The sequence below is a fragment of the Patella vulgata genome, chromosome 3 (assembly GCF_932274485.2).
Source record: "Patella vulgata chromosome 3, xgPatVulg1.2, whole genome shotgun sequence".
In the NCBI taxonomy this organism is placed as follows: domain Eukaryota; kingdom Metazoa; phylum Mollusca; class Gastropoda; family Patellidae; genus Patella; species Patella vulgata.
In genome coordinates, this window is record NC_065881.2 from 59,568,759 (window position 1) to 59,582,750 (window position 13,992).

The 13,992-nt window shown below is 35.8% G+C and overlaps 1 protein-coding gene across 1 annotated transcript; it reads right to left on the reverse strand.

The window, feature by feature from the left end:
- Positions 1-360: 360 nt before the first annotated feature.
- Positions 361-13,902, reverse strand: LOC126816770 (monomeric sarcosine oxidase). Its single transcript, XM_056099288.1, has 9 exons — positions 13,782-13,902; positions 9,801-9,870; positions 9,621-9,677; positions 8,329-8,460; positions 7,950-8,163; positions 7,041-7,207; positions 6,501-6,687; positions 5,923-6,056; positions 361-1,171 (listed from the first exon to the last, which is right to left on the reverse strand). The coding sequence occupies exons 1-9, from the start codon at positions 13,900-13,902 to the stop codon at positions 1,009-1,011; spliced, it is 1,245 nt and encodes a 414-aa protein (XP_055955263.1). The 3' UTR covers positions 361-1,008.
- Positions 13,903-13,992: the final 90 nt, after the last annotated feature.

Genomic DNA, 13,992 nt, shown 5'->3' on the forward strand with positions numbered 1-13,992 from the left:
GGTTAGCACGTGCGCGCTGTATCATTAAGTCTGTCATTGAGTCAACTGGCGTGGTTTCGAATCCCCGGTTGTACGTGACAAGGAGTAGGGTCGCCTGTCCAACCTCGTGGGTTTTCTCCGGGTCCTCCGGTTTCCTCCCACTGCTAAAGACCCCTACGCGCAAGCGAATTATGGAAATAAAATTGAACCATATGTTAGTCCCGAAATGACCTAGTTTGTGTCGAGTGGACGTTAAACCCCATTTCTCTCTCTCTCCCCCTTCTGCTCTGAATATATACGTCCCCGCCTTTTGCCGGTCCTTTTCCATTTTTAACAAAAAACTATCGCATATAATTATGTAAATTGATTTATCACCCAATAACACATTCTACAGTAGATATCGCTTGTGTGATATATATTAGGAGATATCGCTTTACATGAATTTGATTGGTCAGTTGAAATTGAACTACTTTTTTTATTTTCAAAGAACAGTTCATTTCTTATTAAAAGTAATTTTTTTTTATTAAAAAGGAACTATTGTTATTCAATTGACCTGGGTGGAAACACTGGGTCAATATAAAGGACTTTGCCATGGTTGAATTGCTGTCATAAAATGATGTATCACTACGCCGTAATGTTCAGTAAAAGTGAAATCTACAGCATAGAATTATATTTATGTATTTGTGCATATAAGGAGGCATTGGGTGATAAATAAAATCTCCTACTCGTGTTTTTTGATATCAAAAAATATCAACACTCGTTGATAAAGTAAAAAAAAAAACGGCAGAGCCTCGTTTTTTGTTACTTTATCAACTTGTGTTGATATTGTTTGATATCAAAAAAGACTGGTAGGAGATTCTCTATATAAACCACATTACTGTCGATCAAGCAACTTGATCTGTACTTGATTTGATATCATTCTGGGGTAATACCCAGAGATATAAACTCTACTTGTATCAAGTTAGCCTATAATTTGTTAGCCTATAATTTAACATGTACTGTTAGGATTTTATTACGGCACGTCATCTACTAAAGTTTAGCTATGTTGGCACCGTCACCAGATATTCTGAAGAGTGGCTTGAAATTAGGATTACTTATGGCCTCTCTGTTTTTGGTAAAACCAGATATATCGTATTGGGTTTGACCATCTATCGCCATTTCACTCAAAATTTTACCAAAGAGACTGGCAAATCTGAAATAAAAAAATATATGAAACACAAAACTCATGTTTGTGAGATGCCTAAAGTAGGGTGCCTCAAGCTAAAAAAAAATTTCGAAAACTATTTACAGTTACTGAACTATAACTATATATACAAATGTATATATAGAACAAGCCTAGGCGATCCTTTATTATTAAGTATCAAGAAGATACATAATCAAGAATAAATTCAAATTCGGGATCACGTTTTTTCTTGTATCATAGCATTAACCCTTTTCAATTACTTCATTCTTTTTCACCAAAAGAACCGCTAGCCTTTTTCTTCGATTTCTTCCCGTCTTTGCCTAAATTTATAAAGCCGATTTTTAGTTATCGTTTGAGCATCCATTAAGACCGAATTATGTTATTCAGAAAAAGATTTTTAAGCCATTCGCCAGATGTTTTCATTTTATATAAAATGGTTACTGCGTTGTCAAAAATATTAGACGAGGGCACCATCCTCATTAATCTGTCGAGATGACTGAACACGCTTTCTGTTAATTTTTAGTGAGGTATGGCAGCACTCGTACATGAAGGATTACTCGGGTAAGAGGACTTCTAAAACCTGGATAAGGGTTGAATTAAGATTTAAATCAGAATTAAATTTTGTCAGGTTAGCAAAATTCGAACATATTCACTTTTGATCAGGGATTCAAATGGATGTGATTTACCTTCAACAAAGTTTTGAATATTCGTGTTTTCGAAGAGAAATCATGTAATTTTTGATAAATAGTTTTAATGTCACTGTCAAGGGCATTAATGCCGCTTTCTAATATGCGCCACAGTGGAGCAGTTATTCATTTTCTATAAAGACCAAAGCCTGGCACTCAATATGAAATAACGGAATTTTAATCTCTTAAAATATGCTTAGGGTCAATCAAAGAAAATGTTATTTTATATGCTTGGCTATATAATTTACAATTGCGGCATTATGAAAAATAATATTAAACCGGTTACCATGAAATGGCCTTAGCGGTAATTTAACTTAAAGGGTAAATAACAACCCGACTTTGTAAAGGCTTTCAGATAGTTTGAACCCAGGTTCGTTTGGCAAAATTCAGAAGGACTTTTATCGGTTTAACCAGATATTATATAACCAGATATTAGAAGAAGAAATGGTTTATATTTAAAGATACATTATGCAAAAGGTAAATCTGCCTATTGCAGGTCATTCTTAGGCCTGAAATGTTATATAATATTAAACTATTAAACATGTATTATGCAAGAGCTAAATCTGCCTATTGCAGGTCTTTCTTTGGGCCTGAAATGTTTTCTAAAGTATTAATTAGACATTAATTAACTGATCCAGGCCTTAATCAACTCTCGATGGCATCAGATTTCTCCGATATTAAATAGATTAGAATGGTTCAGCGATCCTTTGATTTAATCAAATATGGAGGAAAGAGACTTAGCTTCGATCAACCAGTACGGTGGTTGAAATTATTGCACACGTCTGTCAACCCTTCAAAGGCTTGCAATAGAGTAATTTGAATGAAATTTTCAAATTATTCATTTTACATCATCTACTTTCGAACTATTATAGCAAGAATGGCTAGTTCTTTATCTATATCTTACATAATGTATCTTTAATTAGACATATATTAACATGAAAAGACCATAATCAAATCTATGTATCCGACTTACATTGGATTTGAATCCAATCTGCTGTTCAACGCTCATTGATGATTAACCGCAAAAGTGGATAATCGAGACTTTGTTGATTATCGTGACAGCGGTAACAATGACAATCGAGGCTACAGTGATTTTAAAGTAGCTAAGTCTTTTACTCAATGTCATCCACAGTCTTTGAAATTGAAAACACGAATTATTCGTCAATTTAAATCAACATTGATTGTGATCTTACCAGGAAAGGATGGGCTTATGATATCTAATATTTAAGACAAAATAAACATTTTACCAATAGTACGCGAATCGTGCACCATATTGCGCTTCAGCGCTATTTGTAACGAGACTTGACATATTCCACAAGTCATGACAAACGGCGACGCCATGTTCTTAATTATTTATGTGTGAAATAGCTTTATTTAACATCCGCTTCAACCAAAGTGATATTCTTATCCGGAGAGCAAACGCAATAAGTACTACCGGTGTAGACTGGAATACCCAGACGCTAGAGGTTGCCATTCAAGTGAGACTTATCGTGAATTTCCTCGAACATAATTGATTAGAAATTAGAGTAAAAACGGAAACGATTGAATGTAAATCAGTTTATATACATTCATATTACATTATTATATGCATTGCGACCCATTTGTGTCAATTTCTAGATCCCAAATATTATAGTGATTTAGTCCATTTAAAATAAGGTTTTCTCGGCCTAGAGAGGAGCAATTTGACTAAAATTTTCAACACATTCCCTTTATATTATCTAGATTGGTTTTTTTTATCTAATCTTCCATTATGTATCTTTAAGTGAAGATTTCGCTCTGGATCGGATAAATGTGACCAGTTTTCTACTAATTTAGATCAAATAATATTGCCTCTTTACTGTTTTAATAAAGTGTTAAAAAGCTTTTCGGTGCTGGCTCTGTGTTACATGGTATTTCTAATTTCGAAAATTACTAATGGGCCCAGCTATATCATCAAGATCTGCAAAGATTCAATTTAAAGTTATAAGAGAAGTTTGCGCATATATAAATGGCGTATGAGTCGAATCAGTGGTTTTGACATATGCACCGAATTTGGAATTTGGGAGCCAAATTTTGAGGTTTCATTCGCATATAAAATGGTTTTCTCACTGATTTTAGGGTTTCCGAAACAAGTTTTAAAGATACACCGACGCGTAGTATTTGTTTGAATGAAATTAGATTCGACTCCCGCGACAACCAAACATGTGGTTATAACCGAGTTGGCGTTCCTATCGGAAACGTTGAGGTTATAGCATTCTGAAGTGTATCTTTGATTTTCGACATCACCCAAAAATATATTCTTTCCCGTTTTTTTATTTGCCAAAACTTTATTATTATTAGCCTTCGCACGAATCAATGCTTTTGGGGTTTTCCTTAGTCGATTTTTAAACGGAAAATTGTTATTTTATTCCTATTGATCCTACTTAATAAATACTTTTTTTTCTATTTAATTTGGTCAGATGTCTGCGTCTCTCTATTAATTAAATGTATCATGCTGGTATCTGCCGATGGTGTCTCGTGTACTTTCCAGGGGGAGAGGGGGTTGCCATATAATTTTAAAGATTTATTAGAATTATTTATTTTTTTTACCCAGCTTTTTAGTCTTTGTCTTCAGTCTGACCAGCCTAATTCGAATATCTTTGTAATCAAACGTCACGCAGTCGTCATGAGCAGTAATTATAGACTGGTGCTCCGTATTGGTCGGAAATTTTATAAATAATACCTAGTACTAGCCTATTTGTAATTCTTGCAAGGGGGAAGTTTAGTTATTGTACCGAGATCATAGTGATCGCCCAAACCAATGCTGGATAGAAATTCATCGTTGGACGCCATTCCAACAAATCGAATCGATTGACAACAAATTAAAAAGAGTCCGTCGGTCAATTCCTAAACAAATTAAAAAGATTTGTTTCCCCTTATCCCTAAAAGTAAATAGTTTCGAACAGTAAATATGGTCAACTGAGACTACCCTTCGTTTTGGTTAATTCCAGGTAGCAAATTTGAAATACGAAACAAGCTGTTAATTTTCTAAATTGGCAACATTTGTCTTAGGCGATTCAACGAAGATTTTAGGAACCTTGCAAAATTTAAAGACAAATACTGGTTGTATTCTTATCTTGCCTAACACAAGTGTTTGGGAGATATGAGATCGCCGAAACAAAACGACACACTCTGTAGATAAATAGCGAATAGAAAAATATAAACGACAGCAATTTTTAGAATTTTTAACGTAGTTAGCGATCCAATAATATCTCAAGACAAACGCGTCATGAGAATATTTTTAACATGTCTTTATTTACCATTTGATGTTGTGACTACCGCGTGCATGGCCGTATATAGTGAATATTTGCTCCGATAAATTACTCGCACGTGCTTCGAGTGGGCTCGAGCCTGTTTCGTCATCATTCCGAATCTGGTCGATCAAGACCAAATTTCTTAGAGGTTAAATTTGGTTGTGTGGAGCACCCTACCTAAAGACAAAATCATTGAAAATGAGTTTACGGGATTTCGCTCCCGTTTAAATTTACAGAAAACTATACCACGCCAAGTCAATTAAAACAAAAAACAACCCCCCAAGAACCAACCAAGTGATCGTATCAATAGACAGGACGTTAAACTCCATTTCATTTAATTTCTTTACGAATTTAAGCCCCAATATATATATATATATATATATATATATATATATATATATATATATATATATATATATATATATATAGAGGATATTTGTCGTTTTAGAGTGAATAGCATATTTTATTTCATCGAGAAGCAAGAAAACTTATATTTTCACGAATGCGTAGCATGAGTGAAAATATAAACGTTTTCTTGCTTAGAGATGAAATAAAATATGGTATTCACGACAAAACGACAAATGTTCTATTTATTTTATGATTTTACAATCATTTTAGGTAAAAACAACTAGCCAGTGGAATAACACTTTTATTTCACTGATAAAAGGCGGTATTCCACTACTGATCATAAAATAAATATATATATATCCGTGACCAATGTAGTAAAGTCCATATTCGGAGGAGGTGTGGGATAACTTTAGTTTACTTTAAAATAAAAAGAAGTAAAAAATTCCATGCTTACTTGAGCGCATTCCCAGCACCACAACAGAATACAATATCGGGAAAGCCAACATGATCGCATTTATCTATAACGTAATGTCTATCTCGGGTCATAGCATACAAACAGGTTTTCGTTTGTACCACAGGACCTACAAACTAAAATAAAAATAAAACATTTAAAACTGTAGGTTGCCCAACAATTGCTTTTCGTCAGGGCCTTAAACAAGAACAGCCATAATTTAATTGTATTTGCAATTACTGTATTGGTTCTCAAACCATATTAAATAGACAAATTCTTCAAATATATAGAACAAAATAGCAAATAAAACAATATCCTACATCAATAAAAAAAAATTAAATTGTTTTCTCTACTAAAACACTCGTGAAAGCAGATTGATGATTATCTCTATTCCCACAGATCTGGACAAATATGGCCGCTGTTAAGGCAGCGTGTAAAAAGAATACATAGCAGGAGCCTAGACACTCTTTAAAATTCGCGATTTTCAGTATCTTAAAAATTTAATTCAATTAATTTAAATTACAATGATAACAACAAGAATAAAATAAAGAACTGAATTCTAGATAAATTAAACCCCTTACTTTAGGTGCTATAGATGCCATAAAATCCATCGTCAATTTCTCTAACTCGGCATTGGGAGTAAAATTTCGGGTAGCAGAGGTCACGACTTCGCCGCAAGCATCGGCGCCTATTTTAGTTGCTGCATTCCCATGAACTGGCATCTGATAAAAATCACAGTAGGGGGTATGGAAAGTAAAAATAGGAAACCTAAAAATAGAATTGAAAACTGTAGTTCAAGAACTTAGTATGTCACTATACGGAAACTGGTTGAAAATTATTACTTGGCACTAGGAAAATTATATAAGGAAAATTATATAAGGCGCTACTCATCTTGTAGTTCTACTTCTTTGGGAGACGCTCTTCTTAAAAAAGAACATAAGGCGCCACCAATTCAAGTACGATCGACACGAAACATGACATGCGCGGTCCTTGGAAAATTATGCCGTTGTGTAATATTAAAGAATGTGGTCTTACTTGTCTTTGGTGAACTCTTTGATATACGGAGTGCCCAAATAAGTAACTTGCTCTTGTGTAACTGTAATTAAAGAATGTGGTCTTACTTGTCTTTGGTGAACTCTTTGATATACGGAGTGCCCAAATAAGTAACTTGCTCTTGTGTAACTGTAATTGGTATGTGTACGCCTACAGAACCTAAGACTTGATTAATCCAGGCACCGGCAGCTACTACTAAACGACGACAGGTGAACGTCCCTTTCGTTGTTTGAACCTAAAACATAAATAAAGTGTTGTTTAGTTAGATATCATTATTGCTATTTTTAAAAATCAATCCCTAATAGATATTTCGTAAATTATTTCAAAATATCACTGAAAATACGTATATTTGCGAACTGAAGACGTTACTTTAGGGGAGATTAATCAGACTATGACCCACTACACCAGTGATTCTCAACCAGTGTGCCGCGCCACAATCTTCCTAAGGGTGCCGCGAAATTTTGAACGGAACACTAAGAGTCATTCTATGTGTCTATGACTAGTCTGTGTCTCCGGTATTGTATGCCGTCTATGACTTGTCTTGATTTTATTTTGCAAAATTCAAACATTTTCCATATATATTTTACCCAGTGTGCTGCTATTTTTTCATATGCTCCAAGATGTGCCGTTGGCAAAAAAAAAAGGTTGAGAATCACTGCACTAGACCATGGTTATTATTTGCAAATATTCCGAGTTATAGCCTTCTCCGGTTATTTGAGGAATGTGTGGGGGCAGGGGGCAGTGTACGTGACAATCTTGAGGGGTTTTTTTATCCGCCAGGACATCCAGTTTCATCTCACTGCTAAAGACACTAACGCGCAAGCGAATTATAGAAATAAAAGCGTACTATGCGATAGTCCTGAAATGACCTAGTTTGTGTAGAGTGGACTTTAAGACCCCATTTCCCCCTTCTCTCCCTTTCTTTATCCGAGGGATCTTTCTACGGTTCTTTTGTATGAAACTTAAAATAATCTTACCGTTATCTGTCCATTATCATTTCTAAGCACACGTATTACAGAGGTGTTAGCAAGTATAGATGCTCCATAGCCTCTAGCAAGCTGAATATGGACGGAATTAGACATGGCGGGATCTACGATGGCTGCATCCGGTTGATATAAACTCATGACTTCTTTGCCAACCTCGAATTGTGGAAATTTCTTCATCAAGGCTTCAGAATCTAATCGTTCGTATCTAGGATAAGAAAGAAAATTTCAGTCATTTTATACCAATTTCAAAGACAGATTTAAACCGGAATGGTTAGAACCTTACTAAGATGTCCATATTTATCAATCTATCTGCCTTTTAAATGAACAAAAATTAATTAGTCGCTGTTTCGGGGTACTGTGTAAGACTTACTTGATATTCTTGCGGTCCATAGCGTTAGCATATTCTTCAAAAACGAGATCCATTTCTCCACGGCGACACATAGTTAAACCACCAGTCTTATATACCAATTGTACGCCGGCTTCTTTCTCTACTTCGCGCCATCTATAATTATAGTCCCAGTATACGAAATAAAGGTTAAATATAGAGTTTGCCTCAAACAGATTGTAAGCAAACATTAAAATGGATCAATATTCTAATTCAAGTGGTGGGCATTTAATGTTTAACAAATCCACACTTAAATTGTTATACCAAATGTGTCAACATTTATTATTAGAGACCGGGGTCAGTACTAGAGAACATACCGTCATGTTCAAGGTTCTGAAAGTTTTGAAAGTTGAACAGTTGGAGTACACCTAAGAAATCATTGAGCGAATGGCGCGCGGGGATAGGGGAGGGGTGGGGTGTCTTAGTAAAGTCAATATTGTTATCAATTCATAAAACCAACCACGTCCCGACATGCAGAGAATTAAAACATGGTATATCATCTGCTTAAAAACCTCCAAGTTTGCAAGTCCAATTCTTAAATTGGTAGAATACCGTGTTCAATCCCTGCATTGGCCGAGAAAGTTCATCCAGATTAAATCCGGCGTGGTTCTCCCTTGTCAGTGATGCAGGACGGAGGGGCTGACAAGGAAAGCTGTCTAGTCGTTCGGATGGGACGAAAAACCGAGGTCCCGTGTACACATTGGCGTGCACGTAAAAGATCCTTTGGCAGTTGGAATTCGATATAAGAGTAGGCCGGAGTGCCGCTGCCCAGGCAAAATTTCCCTCATAGCACACTGTATGGCGTATGCCCGTCTTCATTAGCCCAGGTTAGGAGCAGAACAGTAGGACGTTAAACCCCATTTCATTTCATTTCATTTCTGGTAGAATACCAAATCAACGTGTGTTTACTATAGTACTATGGAAACCTGTTGTGACCATTTTATAATCTCGGCTTCTCGCCACAAGAAGCCACGGGCCGAGAAGAACGCCAGGATATAAAACGCGAGAATGCGAGAAGTTTAGAAGTCAAGGGACCACGGTGTAGAAGTCGGAATTGCAATATTGCCTCCATAGTTTACAGTAAATGACGTTATGGAGTGAAGGGCGTTATTCCAAAAGATTGTAAGTACTTGAGCTTAAACTGTTAAAATTAGTACCATTTATGAGGATAAAAATTGTTCCGGCTTGCGTGGACTTATGACCGATTAAAACATGTTTTATGTTTCAAGATGTCTAATGTGCCAAGATGTTTTAAGATGTGTAATGTATTTACTTACGTCTGTATTGTATGACGTCCTATATCTGTATAACGATCATTATGGTAAAGTAAACGTCTGAAATAAAAAAAAATCCAAAACGTGGGCTTTAAACTAGGGGCTCTTTTAAATTTACTCTCTTTAATAAGTTAGATTTAAGTAATTTAAATACAAATTTTCATGGTATGAAATAAATCTCACATGGTCCTTGAATGATCTTGTGAGCCACCATTCTGATGCCCCAATTCAAACTGTTCTATCCCTAAGACATCTGAAATTTGAGAAATTCATAATATAGGTCACACACAAAAAATTATAAAAGAAAATGTCAACGATTATGATAGAGACAAGATAGTTTGGGAAGTTTTTGAGATTGGAGAAATGGTGGAAGGCCGAGGGAATGGATTCTCGAAAAACTATTGCCCTTACATAATGGAAGACATTGTAAATACGATGATGAAAATGGTAAAATCAAAGAAGATAGCAACAGACGAATACGACGATGAAGGTCAAAGAAGATAGGTCTAAAATAGAATCTTTAATAAAACAGCGCACTTAGAAACCATATTATTCGTGATTACCTATTTGAAATCTTCAAATAAGAAGTGGTGTCAAATAATCTAGGAAGGATAAGCATCCCATGCAACGTGCACGACACACATTGTTTGCTTGGACCTAGCTGTACGAAGCCAAAGCTACTGGGTAGAAGATATATCCTTGGAGTCAAACACAATATTCAAGAAATTTTGTTTTTTTAGATTTATTAGCACATTGATGATAAAGATCATCTTGCTCAAGCGTAGTAATTATCTTCTCTAATGGGCGTAAAAAGAAAACACCCATTTTAGCCTTTTTAAAAAATTAAAGATGGATAGCCACACATTCCAAACTATGATATAAACAATATGATCCTTTGTTGGAGGTGTCATACTATAGCTTCTTGATAAAGCCAATTCTATTCGACTCTTGCGGCATAGAATATTTTGTTTCTCGACCGATAAAATATTACAGTATATCTCGAATTTTACCAGTAGCCTACCGTGGTTACGATAATAAACAATCAATGCACATATCTTGTCAAAGCTACAAACAGTGATACATTGGCTCAGAATAAAGTAATTTGAATTAAATTTCCAATAATATATTACATTTGCATTAGTTAGTGTTTGTTGTATTTTACGTCCGCTTCCACCGAGGTGATATCGCAGACAAACATTTGCATTATCTATTTTTGAACTATTATAGCAAGAGCGGCCAGCTCTTTATCTAAATCTTACATAATGTATCTTTAATTATATATAACGAATGCTTGTGGCAAATATATTTTGCTAATAATGTAGTAATATCGTACTTCCTTGTTGTGTTTCCTGGGGGATCACGTGGCTAAGTGGGTAAGACGCTGGCTCGCTAGCCTGGAGGTCGGGTGTTCGATCCCTGCATTGGCCGAGAAAGTTCATCCAGATTTTCCGGCGTGATTTCCCCTAGTCAGTGATGCAGGACGGAGGGCCTGACAAGGACAGCTGTCTAGTCGTTCGGATGGGACGAAAAACCGAGGTCCCGTGTACACATTGGCGTGCACGTAAAAGATCCCCTGGCAGTTGGAATTCGATATAAGAGTAGGCCGTTGCGCCGCTGCCCGGGTAAAATTTCCCTCATAGCACACTGTATGGCGTATGCCCGTCTTCATTAGCCCAGTTTAGGAACAGAACAGTAGGACGTTAAACCCCATTTCATTTCATATCATTTCTGTTGTGTTTCCTTCGTGATCGTAATAAAACTACGACTTTATTGTTGGTTTCTACCACCTTATTGTTAAACTAGTTGACTTCAAAGGGCCCTCGTTCTCAATAAAGCATAGATGATAGCTGCTCGAAATATCTAGGTGAGCTCTGATCAATTTCGCTCAACACCCTCTTTTATAAACCCCTTATTTCTGCACGTTGTAGACTGACCTTGGCGTTAATTTCCTTCCCAAATATGGAATAAACAATCCCATTCTCCCAAGATCTGGAGCGGGGGGGGGGGGAGAACATTACCTTATTTGGTCTACCAGACACAGATATATATAGAATTTGATGGATATTTTGACAATACTAAGGATTTTACCAAAATATCACTGTTTTTTTGTCATTTACTTTCATTAGTACATGGGATTTGACTCTATAGAAAGTGTTAACCAAAAATTAGTTAAAGATACAATATGGTCTTAAAGACCAAAGTATTACAATAAGCCAGTTCTAAAATATGCCAGTGCGGGGAGTCGAAGGTTCTTTTGAATGTGATATTATATAAGATTAATTAAAACTATTTTCTTGAGGAGATTGGTAATGATATACAGTTATTGTGACATAAATCAAAGACGTAACTTTGTTGTTTATTGCTTGCAATGTCCGTGTGTTGTGTATGTAGTCCTCGGGTTTGTCTTATTGGTTTCTTTTCATAACCAACGTCCACTCGACACAAACAAGGTCATTTTGGGTGGAACTAACATATGGTTCAGTTTTATTTCAATAATTCGCTTGCGCGTAGGGGTCTTTAGCGGTGGGAGGAAACCGGAGGACCAAATAAACAACAAATATTAAATCAACAGAACACAGTTTTTATGGGATACAATCGCTAGTTTATTCTAAAAGCACGACGTTTCGACAAGTATCCTCTTATCGTTATCAAGCACAATGACATTTAGTAAACTTGTGGACAATATATATGAAATACACACTCTTATATATTTATCTTCAAGTTTACTAATCTGGCGAACACACTTAACTAGCGATTGTATCCCATAAAAACTGTGTTCTGTTAATTTGTTCCCTGATCGGTAAATGCCACTTAAAGAAAATATTAAATCAAGTAAATGGATCTGGGGGCCAGTCGCAGGCGTCCACTGCGCTATAAAATCACGGGCCTGTAATGGCACAGGCTTTAATCAAAATACATGTATAAGAAATGACTTAACAGAAATAAATGACAAGGAGTAGGTTCGTCGTCGTAACCTTGTGGTAAATATCAGGTTTATGCGGTTTGTCCCTACCACTAAAGACCTGTACGCACAAGTGAACTATTGATAAAATTAGTACCGTCTGTTTGTATGACGCGGTTCTCCTGCACTATTTATTTAGGCACGCAACAGATATTGTACTCTTTATCATGTGGATCAAATTGCGATATCACATCTCATTTATTGATAATACTGCAGAACGTTTGTTTTGTGGGTCAAGTTTTTGACGATATCATAAATATGCCCATCTCATATCTTTCTAAGTCACTAATAAGAACCATTGAACTACATATGACTTGTAATAATATATGCACTAAAAAGTACACTAAATACATTTATTTGTTCATAAGTCATTTATATCGATTAATTATGGCCATATCGATTAACGCCCCCTTCATGAGTCTCATTTCAATTAAATGATATTTAAATCTAAATACTTTGGCTTACAATATATTATCACTATGCCTAATAATAAAAAGTAAAAAGAAATATAATTTTAGTTTATCGGGAAATAACGGAAAAACAAAACAAATTATCGCTTGTTATAAAATAGGAAACCCACATAGATACGAAACCTCTGCGGTTTTGCTCGATCCCAAGGCAAGAAACCGCGACACGTGTCCATTCTTGTCCAGGACCTTATTTGTTTTGTTTGAATTGTTTGAAAATAATAACCAAATTATACAAAAATAGAGTGGATCCGAGACATGTTGTGCACAGGGCACAGTCAGTGTTATACTTGTACACTGTGGAAAATGGGTTATTAAAAACTATAAGCAGTGTTAATTAAGTGTAAACTTTACACCGCAGCTAGTGTTTTTTAAATGTGATACCTTTCCAAGGGTAACCAACTAAAAGAACTACACCTAACAAGTGTAACCGATATTCATGACTACTGAACAGGTGTAACTGTCTGAGTGCATCAAGCAGGTTACACTACTGGAAGTTGCAACTAGTTTCCACCTGAATTGGTGTAATGTTCTACACTAGTTGGGTGTTATCGGTTTACACCACTAAAGGCTAGGAGTTACCCCTATTTAGGTGGCAACTAGTTTCCACTACCTTAATGTTTTTAACTGTGTACTCTTTTTACATTCGTTTTATATATTACAATAACACCATATATTTTCTACTTTTAATATCCATCCCTTGCTGACTGTTGTCACCTATGAAAGACACATTACCTGCTTTTGCGCGTTTTGCTAGCCAGTAAACTGCAGCACTGCCAATTCCCCCACAACCAACTACAATATATTCAAAGTGAGTTCTTCCCTCGTCACACCATGTTCGTCTGCTAGCCGCCATGTTAACAAATGATGTTTTAAAATGATTTAAGTTACCTCTATACTTATACTGGGTTTTATTTTTCGGTTGACTGATTATATACCAGTACTA

Bases quoted from the DNA above. Each gene is read 5' to 3' on its own strand.
- LOC126816770 (XM_056099288.1), bottom strand. From the start codon at position 13,902: ATGGCGGCTAGCAGACGAACATGGTGTGACGAGGGAAGAACTCACTTT. The intron at 8,461-9,620 runs GTAAGTAAATAC...CTATAATTATAG, and splicing joins GGACGTCATACAATACAGAC to ATGGCGCGAAGTAGAGAAAG. The intron at 7,208-7,949 runs GTAAGATTATTT...TTTATGTTTTAG, and splicing joins ATGATAATGGACAGATAACG to GTTCAAACAACGAAAGGGAC.